Source organism: Bactrocera dorsalis, chromosome 1 (genome assembly GCF_023373825.1).
Source record: "Bactrocera dorsalis isolate Fly_Bdor chromosome 1, ASM2337382v1, whole genome shotgun sequence".
NCBI classification, from domain to species: domain Eukaryota; kingdom Metazoa; phylum Arthropoda; class Insecta; order Diptera; family Tephritidae; genus Bactrocera; species Bactrocera dorsalis.
Genome location: NC_064303.1, coordinates 6,570,931 through 6,588,693, shown reverse-complemented (window position 1 = coordinate 6,588,693; position 17,763 = coordinate 6,570,931). Strand labels below are relative to the sequence as shown.

Here is a 17,763-nt window from a genome sequence, read left to right as displayed (position 1 = left end):
AGCAATCAATGGACTGAGTACGGCAGCCGGCAGCATATATGAAGCGGAAAGTTTACTTACAAACACGCACACTAAAAAACGTGTACAAATAATAAGAAATTTGTGTGTGAAAGTAAATACAGAGTCAACTTAACGGCAGTCGATTCGACAGTCGTGCGCCTAATAAGCGATCAACATGCTACAGTCATCCATTATCACTTCTCCATCATCCCTTTTTATGTGGTGGCTTAACGACGACGACGATGACGACGACGACGACTAAGCGTAGAAATTTCAGTGTTCATTTGCCAACCGTTGGCATCGGTTCTGGTTCTCGGTGGCGCTCTAACTTGTACTACACACTAAACATACATATCTGTATATGAAACTTTATTCGACATATACTAAATACTAAATATTTGCGGCTATCTACTCTATATTACACCGCTACGATCCACAAAATACCGAAGCTATCAGGTTTAAAGTTGTTTAACTTTACGAAACTTGCATTGCATTTCCAGCGGACAAAACCTTGCGTTTTGGTGACTCTAATAAAAAGCAATATAACAACAAAAACGTGATACACACTATATAAACTGTGTACCTATCGCAGAAACACGTGGGTTCTCGACGAGCGAGACTACACAACGCACGATCACATTTTGTCAGGCAGCGCCGCAAGCACACACGCTATCTACCATACTATATACCAGTTCAATACAATACATATAGACAGACTAACGAGAGTGCGGTTACCGAATATTTATGGACATACAAATGTTGCGCGGCGTGCTTAGTGCGTACCAGTAGTACCAGAGTTTTACTTAGCGCTCGGTGACATTATTGATTTATTTAAAAAGTCAAGCGGAAAGGCGCAAATTTCACGATATTTCGCTTTCGCATTGTGTCTCGCGTTTGGCGTTTTGTGAAAATCAATTTCAATTAACGTACGCGTAGCGGAAGTGTCAAATATTTTGGCTCGCTAGTGTTAAATCAACGTCATTTAGCGAAAAGTTAAAGTTTTTCTGTAGCAACGCGCAGGAAGATGTCTTCGAAAGCAACGCTTGTTGGCGGGAAGCAGCTGCTGGTGGTGGGCAGCGGTGGGCGCGAGCACGCGATTTGCTGGAAGCTGTCGCAGAGCGAGCAGGTGGTCAAAATCTACGCATTGCCCGGCAGCCATGGCATTGCTCAAGTGCCCAAGTGCTCCAATCTGAGTGATGTAAACGCCAAAGATTTCCAGGTATGTTTATAACGCAGTGCACTTTAGATAGTAGTAGGTATATAAAGGTAATTAAATATGAACACATGGCGCTGTTGGTCGTTTTGGCGTTGTTGGCGCTCGTACTCAAATGTTTTGTTTGTGTGTGTATCGTCGCGTTTTGGTTAGCGTTTCGCCGGTTTCATATTTGTTTTACTAAGTTAGTGCGCATAACGTTATGGAACTTTTGCAGAGCATTCTAATGGCGGAATAAAAGGTGTTTCTTGAAGAGTCGGCGAGTTAAAGAAAAAATATTAAAATCCGCTTGTGTTGTGATTCAGCGTCTCCTAATTGCGAGCGCGATGAGTTTTGTGTATAAAACCTGAAAAGAACGTATTTAAGATATAATACCCTTCACAAGTAAAGAACTTGATTTGTTTGTTTATCTTGTATGACAGCTCTACGTTATAGTTGTCCGATCTAAAAAAAAAAGTTCAGAAATTATACCGTTAATTTGAGTAATAATCCATGCCAAATTTCATTAAAAAAACTCCTCAAATAAGAAAGTTTTCCCTACAAGAACTTCATTCCGATCGTTCAGTTTGTATGACAGCTATATATAGTATATATGATCTGATCTAAACAATTTCTTTAGAGAATGCATCGTTGTCTTAGAAAATAACTCATTTTAAAATCCGTGATGATCTCTCGTCAAATAATAATGTTTTTCATCCAATACCTTCATTTCGATTGGTTACTTTAAATGGCAGCTATATGATATAGTAGTCCGATATGAACAAAAGTCGTCACATTAAAAAGTTTTCCATACTGCTTTCCATACTACTGATTTCGATCGTGCAGTTTGTATGGTATGACATTCATATCCTATGGAGACTCTATATCGGCGATTCCAACTTCTTGGCGAGAAAAGGTTGTACAATTTCAGATCGATATCTCAAAAACGGTGAAACGATTACCTGTTCAGGATATACAAACCTTATTCTTCCATCACAATCACTAAAGAGCTCGTTATTATAGCGATGTGTGAAGAGTTCTTCGGGATCGTAGATACGTAGTTCAGTATATTTCGACCTGTCCCTACGTGTTTCAGTTCCGTTGAGAATATAATTTGAATCGCTGGAAAATTTTTTGAGAAATTGAGACGGCTGGTTCATTATTCTTCCATTGTAACCCTCATCAGAAATTTCAGCTTAGCTTAGACCATTTTTGGTACATATGTATGTTTGAGGGTTGAACTGTATTCTTTCAGTGCTGAGATATCTGTAATTTCAGTTGAAATCGGCGACGAGCTTTTAACTGAAGTTCTAACTTTTGGATCTGACTGTAGAACCCTAGAAATCTATGCTTCACACAGGAGAGCTTACTTCACAAGTATATTTCTTTAAGATATGACAGCTGTATTTCATTTGATTTTAGGTACGGCTCTGTTTGATTTTAGTGCGTACCGAAACAAGTTCAGCTTAAGAGTGGAAGGTATTACCAGTTTCAAAAACTTCAAGAAAACTCTGTATTTATTTTAGGCACTTTACCTTTGGTTATACTCCTGATCATCTCTACTATAAACCCGGTTTTCTAGATACTCTCCAATTTGATCTAATACCTTTTACCATCTTTCGGTCAAGACATTGATACCATGCTTATAAAATGTTTGATAATTGTAGCCAAAAAACTGGGCCCAAGTGGTTTTTGATGTCATGATTTGTGGTGAACGTTCTCTCATCTAAAAAATGTTGCAAAGACCGGAATAAGTAATATTCTGAAGGTGCCAAATCTTGCGAATATGGTGGGTGTAGTAGTACATAAAAAAACAGACAACATAATCTTTTTTTGGGTAACTATCGGTCTTGAAGTGATTTGAGCTGGTTCATCCTTTTAGACTATGAGATCTTGCGCTTTAATTCAGGTAAATAACCCACTTTTTGACGCTAGCAATTCCGAAAATGCTGTTTCGGCCTTCCGTCTTCGATAGGGTACCAAATCAAAAGTAATCCTAAAAAACTTAGGACATTTTTAATAAACAAGCCTTACTATTTCAGCTGTTAAAATATATGTATAACGATAAAGCGTTCAAGTGTGAAGTTGGCTGCGAAAAAATTCAATAAGATCAGCTGTTGCCATCAAACGAAATTAGTTAGTGAACGACCCAATATAATAAAAGCCTAAGTGAGCACGTAATTCTATATTTATGGTTTCCAATGATTATATGTACTTGTATATATGTAATACATCATATATCAATACTTAAAATATATTTTTAAAATTTCAAACATACATACATACTTGTATAAATAGGAAATAGTTTTACACTATTGTAGAGGCATGTGCCAGTGGAGAGTCACTTCAAGTATTTAATTATAGAGTCTAAATCTCAATACAAACTTTTAGCGATAACGCTGACATCTTTGAGAACAATCTTCTACAAGTTGTCTATGCAAACAAAATTAATGTGTTTAGTTATCACTGACAAATGCAAAGGTTTTGCGATAACGGTTACGTGAAATGGTTGCAGGCAAAGCTGGGAAAGCGGCCTCTAAAGGATTGTCAACGAAAATAAATTATGGTTTTGTCTTGTACCCTCTACCCTCTTTATCTTTCTTTAATATGGATTGTGGCGGTAATCTTGTATATATGTATTGGGAAACACAATTTATGGTGTCTTCTTATTAGAATTTGATTGTAGGAACTTAACTTTTGACTTGTTTTTTTTTTCTTCAGAAAGTTTTAAAACCCTATATTAAACAGTCTTCGAGACCCAGCTATTGCAATTTGTCGCCAAGAACTTCATGTCTTTTTCATACCCGTAGATCGCTGTAAACCTCCTAAATTAATTTTTAAAGCTTCTAAGCCCATCTCCAGAGGTTCAATGTCTTTTTCATTATAAATAATTTCTTCAACCGACATTTATATTATATATAGTTATAAGCCTGGCAAGGGCTAGGGTACCTCCGTCATCAGTAGAATAGGAACGAGTCGGTGCTCTTCTCTCCTCGTGTGTTCTACTACTGGATAGATGGGCTTCGCGTTAACTTGACCAGCGCTGGGCTGCCATCGGTTCATGCGCTGTCGCAAAAGCCTTTCGTCCCAAGATCGATCGCAAGAGATGAAGGGATCTCTTTGTCCTCAGTGAGGGTAGCCTTTTTCTGATTGTGGCGATTTTAATAGGCCATTTCCCTATTGGCGTCCATGCTATAAGGCTGGGAATCTTACCAGACGCCATTTACAAAAACTGTATAGAAAAAGGGGAGTAGGATTCCTCTCAATACTTCTTTCTTGATTGTCCTGAATTTGCGAATTCAAGACAGAACACTCTGAAGTTCACACTTTCAGATGACCCACAGAACTGATGGGGATGGAAATTAAGCGGCCGAAAAAAATTTGATTGGTCTCATGGCGCTTTGCTGATTTTTCTAAAAGTTCTAAGTTCTAAGTACAAGAGTTTTATCTTTATGGCATCACAAAGGACTACTTTTAGCTGTCTAAGTAGGATCATTGGATCAGCCATCATCCTAACCTATAAATCTTTACGATCACTGAAAGAGTAAAGACTAAGCTTAAAGCTCTCAGAGTGGATATACTTAAAGCCTCTGCTTCTCATCTGTGTTTAGCTCACTAATTGCGAGAAAGGTAAGTCTGGCAGTGATGTACACTCATTGACGGTTTAGACCTGTGCATTTTTACGATTTCTGAAATATTGAAGACTAAGCTTTAAGCTCTCAGAGCGGGTATACTTAAAGATTTTGCTGCTCAACTGTGTTTAGTCCACTAATTGCGGCAAGTTGGACAGTGACCCTTTGACGGTTTAGGACTTGCATGCCGTTGAAAACTCGTTCCAATCCTAAAATCGCAACTATTTGGAAAAAGTGTTGAAATTAAACTATTTTATTTAACCAGTTTGCATTTTTTATATATATAACAGTGTTGTATTCGTGCGAATGTAATTAACTATGAATGAGTGCGTCGGTGCGTCGGTCCGTCAGCTAAATAATGTGCATGGAATTCGTTAAATTCTTTATAAATAAATTAGAATACATTTTCTTCTTATCTACGCCACAACAGAGGGTGTGAACCATTTTACAACATACGTAAAACAGACACACTTCAAAAACGGCGCCGCACATCATTGCGTCTAGCATTCCTTTGACTCGGACGTTTCGTCGCAACGCTCTTGCTGTTGAAGCTGCTCGTCTTGTAGTTGAAATTTCGCGAATTGTTGGGGGTAAGTAATGGTGGCGCAATCTCAGTGGACAGACGTGGGCGCAATTCGCCGGCCTTTATCACCTTGAAGGGGTGTGTACGTATATATTCGAGTGCGCGCAGCACATAGTCGGGTGTCTTGGGTATGTGATCGCCCACCGGATGATAGCCGGTTTCATCCGCCGTGTAGGACAGCTTGATTGCCACACCTTCGGGTGAGACATAGCTGGAGGCACCTTTGATTGCAACACCAGCAGTGCCCTGTTCCATGCCACTAATGCCATTGCCCGTTTCGTATTGATAGTGATAGCGGCCGTCTTTTTTCATTTCCTGATCGTTACGCAAGATCGGCACTTTTGGTCCAGCATCACTGCGTCGGCCGGCCGTAATGTTGTTCGGATGTTTGTAAGCGGCTGTTGTTTGTCGCTGTGGGAAGTTCACTTTGCTGGTTGTTGGTTTTGTTGTTTGCTGACGTGTTGTTGCTGCTTTTGTTGGCGCATGGTATTTCCCACCAAAATATTTGTCACTACGTGCCTGCGCGACCGCAACCCAAATGCCGATCAATAAAAAACACTACGAAATAGAATTGAATAATGCAAAAGCGGGAGAAAGGTGAAATTTTTGCGACATTTTTAACACTTTCTAAGAAATTTTTATTATCAAATTGATTTTGATTTTGATTTTATATAAAAGTGGGTTTTCCTTACAATTAGCTTCATTTTCTGTTATTCACTGTTCACAGTTAATCCGTATGCTGCGTGATCCGCCAAGTCAAAAGTGTAACTGTTGCTCTTAGCCGGCCTCCAAAGCTTTTTATATCGACCAGCTCGGTTTAGTCCGTCACATTACCATTTTCGAAGCACCAGACCGCTGGTTGTTGTCTTTTTCCGCACATTAATAGCTTCAATAAATTAAAACATTCTTCTCACTCGCTGGCTGGCTAGCTGACGGTTTGTACCAATAACAAGAATCGACCGCGTGGGTACAACGTCGCAGCCGCGCTAGCGCATCACTTTTTTATAGTTCAAACTAACTGACAAATATAGAGTAAATCCAAGTTGCGCTCGATCACCGCGCTTTTGTGGAAAAACTATTTTAAATTTCGTGTTTTACACGAAGCAATAAGTGGAGACGAAATTTGCATATAATGCAGCAGTAAAATAGTTGGCCGATCTATCTCGTCAGCGCTGCGCATTAGCAACAAACAACTTCATCAGTGTTAAAACAAATTCACAAGCTTTTGCGGGGTGTGTGTCCGCGGTCAAACAATGCACAACATATTTTTCGATGTTTGTTGATTTATGCCTGATAGCTATGTCGTTCTGCACTGGTCTTGGCCATCTGCGTAAATGAAATTAGCCTATTTCGGAAGTTGTCATGTTGTTGTCAGTTTTGGCGTTGATGGTGTGGTGTGTTGTTGCTGTGAATGCTGTCGATGTTGGCTTTGATCTTCTTCATTTTCGCTCTATAAACTAAGTCAATGTCAGTCAATGTCGGCTTGTTTTTCTAAATATTATATAATCATGTTATAACTATTAGTTTCATAGGCAACCCACTAAGAAAAGGTTGATTCTGATTTTTTAAATTTTTTTTAAGATATTGTGACACTTTTGTTATGTTTTATTTTTTTATCAATCTTTGGTTTATTATGATATATCCGAGGGAGCTTCCCCTTTTTTTCGTAGCTATAACTCCTTGGACTTTTAAGGACGTCTAAGGTCGTTCCATCCTTAGAAACTGCCTGAAGTGAAGATAGCAGAAAGCACGGAGGATGATGAGACGCTGGAACGTTACCTTTACAAATGCTAAGCCTTTGGCTGCCAATATTCCAAATTAATAGACTTTAAGCAGCTGGGATATAAAAAAGTTAGGTATTTAATCAAATCCACTGAGTTAGTGGATAAGATTTAATCAGCGCTTACCCGGTTATAGTCGTACTTACAGCAGCGTGTCAGTCGTTCTTCCCGCTTGGCGACAATTGGAGATTCCCAGTGAAGCCATGTCCTTCTCCACTATGTCTTTCCGACGCAGTGGATGCCTTCTTTCTTCCTTTTCTTCCCCCGGCGGGTACTGCGTCCAATGCTTTCAGATCTGGAGTCTTTTCGTCCATTCGGACGATGGAGTCATGTTTAGAAGTTCACGCAAGTGAGGAAAGTTCACTGAGTGCCATTCACTTCCGAACCATCGCTCTCCAGGGTTGTGCGCTGGGCTTGGGACCCGCCATGTAAAAAACGCTTCCAATGAAAAGGAAACAACAGCCTCGGTCGAGAGACCCCTCTTTTGAAGAAACCTCATTATTATTTGGATATATGATAAGTGTTATATTAAGCAATACCATTCTTCGACAGTCCATATTCAGTGGATCATTTAAAATATTAATTAATTTGAGAAGAAAATTTTTCTCAAAGTTAAGAGAAACCGAATATCGGCTACGGTTGATGAAAAGGGATGTGGTTTTATGAATAAAACGTTGAATCTGTCCAACCATCGAGCGAATCATAATCTTTTGGCGTTACAGCTCCATGTAAGCTTTGACATTTGGTTGCTTTCATGACAATTAATTGCCGTCGAGTGTGTTGTCAGCCCTACTTCGACGAGGCCGAACTTCAGCCACGTAGCAGCTTGTTCTATCTCATGTTGTAAGGCTGCCATTCCATCTAAGACGATAGCTAATAGGGTTTATCCGACCATAATCGGGAGCTTGTGCCTCTCGAAAGGGTGCGCCGACGCGTCGGTGATGCTGACGGTTGAATAGAACAGGCTTTGTAACCGCGTAAAGATTATTTCTTTGCTAATCTACATCAGAAAGAAATATTTTTATTTTATCTTAGTAAATTTGAAAAGGGGAGAAACATTAGAATAACATAGAATAATATATAATTATAACGAAAAAAGTAAAGAGAATAAAGCAATATAACGGGCGTTTTTTTTTGACGCGTGGCTTTCAATGAGGCAATACTTGGTCTTGGCGTTTTTGACAGTTGTTACTTGATTTACATATACTCAGTTTGGCTTGTCATTTCAGAATGAACGGAATTAATCCGGAACAATGTTTGCAAATCGTGTAAAACTGTAAATTTATTACCAAAATAATGGTAATAATGACTTTTTCGTGCCTGAATTAGAGTATGTTGATGTGGATGACCTTTGGTTTCAACAAGACGGCGGTACATGTGTTATAGCCAACGAAACATTATCTAGCCAGTTTCTTGGGCTCCAAGTTTATGTGATTTAACACTGCTGGCTTGTTTTTGTGGAGTTACGGGTAGCCGCTAATGGCCTTGGAAGAATATATCCTTCACGTTACTGTTGCAGCTCTGATTGGTGAAAAAGTGTTCGGAAATAAAGTTTATACGATTTAATTTGTTTGAGCCAGTCGCCGGGGTCATTTGCAATTATTCTTGAATATTTCTAAAAAAAAGTCAACCTTTATATTTCTATAATGGAAATTTTTAGTCTCAGTTTTGAAATAAAATATTTATTGGCCAGTTGTGTGTGTGGTTTTTTCTTTCTTTTTTGAATCTTGCATTTCATTTCTCACAAATTCTCACTCGTAGATTAAATTAAACTAGTTCTAAATAAAGATAAAGTGGCATTTTATTAGGCGTGGGTTAATAAGCCATTGCTGAAATAAATCAGTCGACAAATTTAAATGAAAATAGTCGAAATGGCACAGCATTTGAATCCGTCTTTGGTCATTTGTGTAGTTAACTATTTTCGCACCTAAACATTCTTTTCTTTTGCGTCATTTTCCAGAAACTAGTTGCATAATTTATATACATATTAGTATCTATAGAATAACATTAAAAAATAATAATTCTTTAATACTACAATAAAATCCCATATTACAACATTTGTGATCAAAAATTAATAATTTTTCCATCTTTTTGAGAAGTGTTCATTAATAAATTCACAAATTTTCGCCGCATAAATTTTAACTCCGACTGGAGGTGTCAGAAAAAATGACCGCAAACATTAGTCAAAACTACAAACTAAAATTAGCATTTCTTGTATTATTTATTATTATTATTCATCGAGCTCAGCGTTGATATATAGTACAATATATTTTACAGAGATAACTTGTAGGAAGTAGTTGATTGACCTTTGTCATAAAATATTTTTTCCCACTAAGAAATTTATGTGCTGGGAACGCCACGCACTTGACCTTGGCGAGCAATTGTTATCAAAGTGAGACAGTTCACACAGTCACACACGCTCACGTCATTTGATTACCGTTATTTTAGATCTGAACTCATATCAATCCATATAACGGTTTTTTTTAATAAGACCGCTAAAAAAACAGTTTGGGATATCAATGAAATGCTTTATGGAACTCGATTTCTTTCGCATGACCGCCACGGGCACGCGTGTAGAAGTCCAGAACCCAATTTTCGATAGTTTTCAAGCATAAGTCGGGCGATACTGCTGCAATTTCACGTTCGAAATTCGTACGAAGTTGATCAATCGTCGCTGGCAGAGACCTAACCTCACAGGAAATAGTCTAGCGACCGAGACGGCCACTTGACTAGATCATTTCGTGAAATAACACGTTCACCGCACTTGGTTTTCAATAAATTCAATGACATTCGCTGTGTGGCTTGTGGCGCCGTCCTGTTGGAACCACATATTGTTCAAGTCCATATCATCCAATTCGGGCCAAAAATATTCGGTTATCATTGAGCGGTAGCGATTCCCATTCACAGTAACGTGCCGGTCTTGATCATCACGGAAGAAGTACGGCCCAATGACGCCGCCGGCCCATAAACCGCACCAAACTGTAATTTTTTTCGGAATGCAATGGTGACTCATGGGGTACGTGTGGTTGGTGCCTGACCAATAACGCATATTTTGCTCTTATTGATGAAGCCATTCAGTCAGAAATGAGCCTCATCGCTGAAGATGATCTTGCGATAAAAATCCGGATCGTTTTCATGTTATTGGTCAGCTCAATTCACGAACATGCGACGATTCTGGTGCTCAAGCGGCTTCAGTTCTTGCGTCATTTTGATCTGGTAAGGAAGTAAGATGTAAATCAAGATCTTTTCGCAAAATTCGCCACAACGACGTCATAAAGATGCCCAACACTTGAAAACGATGTGTGAGAGGCTGATTCGGGTCTTCCTCAATTGATGCGCTAGCGACAGCAATGTTCTCGACAATACACGGGCCCTTTTTTGTCTCACTGACACGGGAACATTTTGTACTGTGCCTGTGGATTAGAATTTTTTCACTAGACGCTTAATTATAGGATCTAACAGGACGATTATGACGACCATAAATTGGAGGTAGCATTCTTAAAGTTAAGGCCCCTACTCCAAATTTCGGTAGTCAATTTTAGTAATTTCGACTCATTGTTGTATCGTATATCTCTCCATGATGAAATACCTTACTGAAGTGAAATGTCAAAAGAGTTTACTGTCCCTATCGGTATACTTTTGTAGCATCCTTATTGAAACCCCCATTACTTCTTTATATGTATAAATATGTTTGAATTCTTGTTAAACTTTCCTTTTATTTTTCAGAGCATCGCCAGCTGGTGCAAGAAGCAATCAATAGATTTGGTCATTGTTGGTCCTGAAGACCCCTTAGCCAATGGGTTGGGCGATGCTCTCAATAAGGCTGGTGTACGTTGTTTTGGTCCCAATAAGAAGGGCGCCCAAATTGAGTCGGACAAAAAGTGGGCCAAGGACTTTATGTTGCGGCATAGTATACCGACTGCACGATATGCGTCATTTACCGACGTGAATCAGGCCAAGGAGTTTATAAATAGGTGGGTAAAGAAACGATTTAGAATTATAATTTTGGTGGTTTCCTAAGGCTATTGAGCTCCGTCAATATCTGTAGAGATAAGCTTGAAAATTAAAAATTTTGTAGTATAGTATTTAATGACCGGAAAAATAGCATATACTATATTGGGATCCGAGGATCTATCTCAGCTAAGCGGGTACCTGATTTGCATTTAGGTTCCCTTAGTTTATTTTGAAAGGCTAATAAGCCTTCCATAAACCACTTTAGATCCTTAGCGATATCAGTTGAGGGTTATATGGCCTCATTAACAATACTTCTTCAAGTGTTTCATAAGATGCTACATTCTTTTTGCTGGTGCCACCAGACAGTGACCAGTGAGTACGCCTTCTCTCGGGTACACTTCGGTGAATCATTCCATACCTTTTTAATCTTCCTTATCATGTCCCTGTTCATATCATCGCACGTTTTTGGTTACCGAAGATTCTATGGATTTGACTTTTTCATTCAAATAGCGCCTATTTTTCTCCTTCAATTTCAGCGCCCCCTACAAAGCGCTCGTCGTCAAAGCTGCCGGTTTGGCCGCCGGCAAAGGTGTCGTGGTTGCAGCAGATACCGTTGAGGCCTGTCAAGCTGTCGATGAGATACTTGGACAACGCAAATACGGTAATGCTGGCGAAACCGTCGTCATAGAAGAATTACTCGTCGGCGAGGAAGTGTCCGTGCTCGCATTTGTCGATACACAACATGCTCAGGCTATGTTGCCCGCGCAGGATCACAAGCGGCTGCGCGAAGGTGATGAGGGACCGAATACCGGTGGCATGGGCGCATACTGCCCATGTCCGTTAATACCGCCCGCCGATTTGGAACGCATTAATAGAGCTATACTGCAGAAAGCCGTAGACGCTTTACGCCAAGAGGGTATACACTATTGTGGTGTACTCTATGCGGGATTAATGTTGACCGTTGATGGTCCTAAGGTGTTGGAGTTCAATTGTCGCTTTGGTGATCCGGAAACGCAAGTCATATTGCCATTACTCGAGACTGATTTGTATGCCGTAATGAGCGCTTGTTGTGAGAATCGCCTAAAGGAAATACAACTGCAGTGGCGTGAGGATGTCAGTGCCGTTGGTGTGGTCATGGCCAGTGCTGGCTATCCAGAGACTTCGACAAAGGGCTGCATAATCGAGGGTACATAATCCAAGTCGTTATTTCGAAGTATTAAATTTATAATATTTTCTTTCTTTTCTTTTGTACTTGTCATCCAAACAGGCATGCCACCGAATACGGCTGATGAGTTGATCTTTCATAGCGGCGTAGCGGTCAACAAGGCTGGCCAGCATCTAACCAATGGTGGCCGTGTGCTGATAGCCGTAGCGCTGCGTGAAGATTTGCGCCAAGCGGCGGCTGACGCTACCAAGATATGTCAGGGCATCACATTTTCGGGCGCTGGCGCACAATTTCGTACTGATATTGCGGAGAAAGCATTCAAAATGTAATTATTTGGCTTTACACATTCCTTACATACATGAAGTGTCAAATTTAATAAATCTTTTGTACGAATATTATGCACAAAAAAATCAAACTAATGGTGTTTCAATTACTTGGCAGGCTAAAGACGTTCGTTCCGACATTCAAAGCGCTCTCCTACAAGGATAGCGGTGTTGACATAGATGCGGGCGATGATCTGGTGCAACGCATAAAACCGTTGTCGCGTGGTACGCAAAGACCCGGTGTTGTGGGCGGTTTGGGTGGATTCGGTGGCTTATTCCGCTTGAATGAGGTGAGCAAAACATTTTCGTGCTCTTTTCAAATGAACCATAAATCTTCAATATTTTTTCCCAACACAGCTAAATTACAAAAATCCTGTGATCTGTGAAGCCATTAATGGTGTGGGCACCAAGATAAAACTCGCACTCGAACACGAGATGTACGAAAGTATCGGTTACGATCTGCTCGCTATGTGCGTCAATGATGTGCTCGAGTCTGGCGCTGAGCCAGTTGCCTTCTTGGACTACATAGCTTGTGGCAAGCTACAAGTGCCGATTGCTGCACAAATTGTAAAGGGTATTTCCGACGGCTGTCGTGAGGCGGGTTGTGCGCTTTTGGGTGGTGAAACCGCTGAAATGCCCACGGTCTACGAGGTCGGTAAATATGATATCGCCGGCTATAGCGTGGGTATACTTGAGGCTGGCAAGGAATTGCCGAAATTCCAGCAATACGAGGAGGGAGACTTACTGATATCGCTTCCAGCAAACGGACTGCATTGTGCTGGTTTCCATGCGCTATTAAAACAACTTGAGATGGCTGATATTGACTTGACCGTTAAGTGCGAATTTGGTGATGAGACTAAAACGTTAGGTAAAATATTTGAACTCTCTTGAAGGATTAAAACTTAGTATAGCTGTTTTTACACAGGTCAGCAGCTGTGCGAACCCTCCCGTATCTATGTGAAAGAGGTGCTCGCGCTCTTACGCGAATGCGATGTCAAAGCTATTTCGCATATAACCACAGGTTTGCTGCCAGATGTACAGCGCATTATACCGCCAGATCATGAGATATCGCTCGACTTTGGTGATCTCAAGATTCCAGCAATTTATGGCTGGTTAGTGGGCCGGTTACGCTTGACTCCACAAACACTTTTGGACAATCTGAATTGTGGTATTGGGCTTGTTATGATTGTGCCAAAGCGGTGCACTGTTTGGAAGCGACTGCTTGGCTCCGGCGCTAAGGTGTTCGGTGTGTTGAAACGTAAAATGCACTCGTGCCACCAAGAACATCAAATTGAAGTGCGCAACTTTATAGAGGGTTTGGAAAAATCCATCGAACGTTTTGGCGGTCTATCTGAGAGGAATATGCGTACCTTGGATGAGCCGCATGAACGTGACTTGGCTTTGGAGCTATGCGATGGCGCTTTGACGCAGCAACGCAATGAAACTTTAACCACAAAACTGGGCAGACGTTTGATGGGCGTACCAAAGACATACAAGGACCCTGTTTTGGTGCTTGGCACTGATGGTGTGGGCACTAAAATTAAAATCGCGCAACAAACCGAACGCAATGGTACGGTTGGCATTGACTTGGTGGCGATGTGCGTGAATGACATATTGTGCAACGGCGCTGAACCGCTGACCTTCTCGAGCTATTATGCGTGCGGTGATTTGGTGGAAGAAACCGCAACTTCGATAACTGGCGGCGTGATTGAAGGCGCGGCGCAAGCAGGCAGCAGTTTAGTGGGTGAGTACAAGCAGGGAGCGCATATCCCGTGGAAATTATATTTGTTTTATTTTTTAGAGACACACATTGCTGAGGTACCACTGCTTTATGCGTCCGATGTGTACGATCTTGCCGGTTTTTCACTTGGCATTGCTGAATATAGTCGCCTGTTGCCGCGCACTGATGAAATACGTGCGGGCGATGTGCTTATCGGCCTGCCGTCCTCCGGTGTGCACAGCAATGGCTTCAGTCTAGTGCATGCTATTATGAAACAAGCTGGCGTTACATTCCAAGACAAAGCGCCTTTCAGTCATAACACGTTCGGTGAGGAATTCCTTACGCCCACACGCATTTACGTCAAGGCACTGTTACCACTCGTGCAACAGGGTCATATCAAAGCCTTGGCGCATATTACTGGCGGTGGTTTAACGGAGAATATACCACGTGTACTACCCAAAACCTTAGCTGTGCAATTGGATGCGAAACAATGGAATATACCACCCGTCTTTGGTTGGCTTGCTGCGACCGGTAATGTAGCACCACAAGAAATGCAACGTACCTACAACTGTGGACTTGGCGTAATTTTAGTGGTTTCACCGAAATATGAGCAGACTGTGTTAGCAGAATTACAATATCGTGAGCGCGCGACACGGGTCGGCGTGGTGGTGAAGCGCAGCAAGTCTGAAGCGCCACAGGTTGTGGTCGAAAATTTCCAAAGTTGCTTGCAGCGCGCACAGAAATTACAAAGTAAGCCACGTAAGCGGGTAGCAGTGTTGATCTCCGGTACTGGCAGCAATCTGCAAGCGCTCATCGACGCTTGTCGCGACACCTCACAAGGTGTGCACGCCGACATCGTCTTGGTAATATCGAATAAAGCGGGTGTGTTAGGTCTTGAGCGCGCGGAAAAAGCTGGCATACCCTCCGTGGTCATCTCACATAGAGAATACGCAAAACGCGAGGACTTCGACGCGGAGATGAGTAAAAAATTGTTGGAGCATAATGTGGATTTGGTGTGTTTGGCTGGATTTATGCGTGTATTGAGTGAGCAGTTTGTACGTCAGTGGAAGGGACGTTTGGTGAATATACATCCGTCATTGTTGCCTAAACATCCCGGTTTGAAAGTACAACAGAAAGCGCTTGATGCTGGCGATAAGGAGTCTGGCTGTACAGTGCACTTTGTGGATGAGGTAAGCGGTATATGCAAATAATTTGATTTAGCTTCATGTTCACTATTTTCATTTCGCACTTTCTAGGGTGTTGATACCGGTGGCATTATTGTTCAAGCTAGCGTGCCCATACTGCCGAATGATACTGAAGAAAGTTTAACAAAACGCATACATGTGGCGGAGCACTTTGCTTTCCCAAAAGCGTTGCGCCTGTTGGCCACTGAAACCGTCAAACTGAGTGCAGATGGCAAAGTGATTTTTTCCTGATTTTTATTTTTAATTTTCAGTAACAATTTTTTGGGGGGTAATAGAAATAGTTCTTATAGCCATATTATACTTCGAAAACAAGTTTTGCCAACTTCTACACGCGCCATGGTATCTGCAACACTGCTACTAAAACAATGAAATTCGTGAAATCTTTGTATATGTACACCAACACAGTGAAAAACAATGATAGCATTTATAATAAAAAAAATTAGTTTGTATAATAAAGTTTATGAAACTTGTAAAAATAGGATAAAATAAAAATTTAATTAAGAAAATATTATTTATATAATTTATTTATAATATTCAAACAATATTAACATATCACGCTAGCCTACAGCGGCTTAAAATCACATATACACACAAAAAATGTGTGCCTTCAACAAATATAAAACAATTTTTTTTAACATGTTCAAAAAAGTGAACCAAAAAACGAAAATATGTCGTTTTTAGCCGCATTTTCCGTACTCGCAGTTTCACTCGGCGGTTCTTTTTGTCTTTTAAAGTGCTTGAGCGCCTCTGGATCACTAATCACTTGTTCAGATAATTTTGCGATATTCAACCGGAAAAGCTGATTTTGCAGTATAGGCACAATTAGATTATATTTATCTATATTCTTGTTAATATCTTTGATATCATCGCTATAACGCTGCAGAACAGCTTGCCAAGCGCGATTCTCTTCTTCATCAAACGGATAGTCACCAAAGTAAGCACGTTCCGCACGCAGCTCCTGCTTTAGTTTTTCCACTGCTTCGCGTATATCGCGCTGTAGTGTAATCCATTCAGGTGTGAAACCGTTATCGAGCAGAATTTTATTCAACTTGTGCGTTGTAAAATCCAAATAAGGATTTTGCGTTTGCGCGCTACTCAAAGGTTTGCCAGCACACTTCAAATTGTCAAAATCACCCTTTGCCATAGCCTCTTGTATGAGATCTTCACATATACGATCAAAACCGTACTTTGTTTTGATGGCATGATTCTTATAAAATGTGCCTTTTTTCATAATTGTGCGTTCACCGGCTTGTGATTTTTCAATACGATGGCTGAGCACACGTTCCTGCGCTTTCATTGCTTTAACCTGCTGGTATTGTTTTTGCCTCTGAAAAGGATTACCAACGCCAATGCCGTCATAACTTAGATATTGCCGATGTTGTGGTGCTGTATGTTTTATATCAAATACTTCCTCTTCCTCATCTTCAAGTATATTGCGTCTATTTTTGGCAAATTTTTCTTGTAATATTTTGAATGCTTCATCTACTTCTTGAAAACGTTCAGCACTTGCTTCTGGTAGGCCAGAGTCGGGATGTACACGCTTTACCAGATCTATATAAGCATTACGAACAGTGTTCTGATCGGCTGCTTCATTAACGCCCAGAATACGAAAGCATTTCTGTGTACAAAAAAAAGCTATATACTCATATGCATGAAAAGTGAATAAGTAAAATCTCCAGTTACCTTGTATAGTTCCGCACGTTTAATATGCATTCCTCTAAATTGCGAGGCAGCGGTGCGCCAACATAGGCTAGATAGTAGTGTAATTTGTCTACCTCTCAGCAACATTTTAACAAATGAATTACGTTAAAAAACCTGTGAAACTAAGCTGTTATTTTTACCACAAATATTGCCATATCTTACTTACAGGTATCAGCGTTTAAAACGGGAAGTATATTTTAATTTCTGTGGATAATATGCTTTAATTTAATATTTTTCAAATGAGTTTTTTAAAAGTTTATTACCAAAGCATTTGTTGTTATTTAAGTGAATCCATCGTTATACTTGTCGCAATCAAAACAAAAACAGCTGATTGGCAATAAGTTCCCACTGAGTAGCCTTTGAGACATATATGAAATTAATATAATAAGGTATATTGTTCCATTTTAACTAATTTTGAATTAAGTTTTTATTACAAATTTTGCATATTTTTAATTTATGATGTAAAGTAAGGTAAATGTAAAATAAATAATAAAACCTTTTTTTGCA

The 17,763-nt window shown here is 40.3% G+C and overlaps 3 protein-coding genes across 4 annotated transcripts; 1 reads left to right on the top strand and 2 right to left on the bottom strand.

The window, feature by feature from the left end:
- The first annotated feature begins 269 nt into the window (after positions 1-269).
- On the top strand, positions 270-16,066 carry LOC105225340 (trifunctional purine biosynthetic protein adenosine-3). The gene is made up of 9 exons (XM_049446660.1): positions 270-1,219; positions 10,915-11,162; positions 11,679-12,328; positions 12,410-12,632; positions 12,749-12,920; positions 12,988-13,498; positions 13,556-14,374; positions 14,432-15,540; positions 15,607-16,066. The coding sequence occupies exons 1-9, from the start codon at positions 1,025-1,027 to the stop codon at positions 15,784-15,786; spliced, it is 4,107 nt and encodes a 1,368-aa protein (XP_049302617.1). The 5' UTR covers positions 270-1,024; the 3' UTR covers positions 15,787-16,066.
- Positions 4,761-6,213, bottom strand: LOC105225319 (pupal cuticle protein). The gene is made up of 2 exons (XM_011203718.4): positions 6,100-6,213; positions 4,761-5,965 (listed from the first exon to the last, which is right to left on the bottom strand). Exons 1-2 carry the CDS (start codon positions 6,109-6,111, stop codon positions 5,297-5,299), a joined length of 681 nt encoding a protein of 226 aa, XP_011202020.2. The 5' UTR covers positions 6,112-6,213; the 3' UTR covers positions 4,761-5,296.
- On the bottom strand, positions 16,048-17,625 carry LOC105225318 (dnaJ homolog subfamily C member 28). Of its 2 annotated transcripts, XM_049446680.1 has the most exons (4): positions 17,520-17,625; positions 17,423-17,460; positions 17,239-17,370; positions 16,048-17,173 (listed from the first exon to the last, which is right to left on the bottom strand). In XM_049446680.1, exons 3-4 carry the CDS (start codon positions 17,341-17,343, stop codon positions 16,196-16,198), a joined length of 1,083 nt encoding a protein of 360 aa, XP_049302637.1. In that variant the 5' UTR covers positions 17,344-17,370; positions 17,423-17,460; positions 17,520-17,625; the 3' UTR covers positions 16,048-16,195. The 2 variants fall into 2 exon arrangements, with proteins under 2 accessions (XP_049302637.1, XP_011202019.2); XM_011203717.4 differs by having other exon boundaries at positions 17,423-17,577.
- Between the last annotated feature and the right edge of the window lie 138 nt (positions 17,626-17,763).

Excerpts from the sequence above, each read along its gene's own strand:
- LOC105225340 (XM_049446660.1), top strand. The coding sequence starts at position 1,025 with ATGTCTTCGAAAGCAACGCTTGTTGGCGGGAAGCAGCTGCTGGTGGTG. Across the intron at positions 11,163-11,678 it reads GCCAAGGAGTTTATAAATAG|CGCCCCCTACAAAGCGCTCG; the intron begins GTGGGTAAAGAA and ends CTTCAATTTCAG. Across the intron at positions 15,541-15,606 it reads CAGTGCACTTTGTGGATGAG|GGTGTTGATACCGGTGGCAT; the intron begins GTAAGCGGTATA and ends CGCACTTTCTAG.
- LOC105225318 (XM_049446680.1), bottom strand. The coding sequence starts at position 17,343 with ATGTTGCTGAGAGGTAGACAAATTACACTACTATCTAGCCTATGTTGG. Across the intron at positions 17,174-17,238 it reads AACGTGCGGAACTATACAAG|AAATGCTTTCGTATTCTGGG; the intron begins GTAACTGGAGAT and ends TTTTGTACACAG.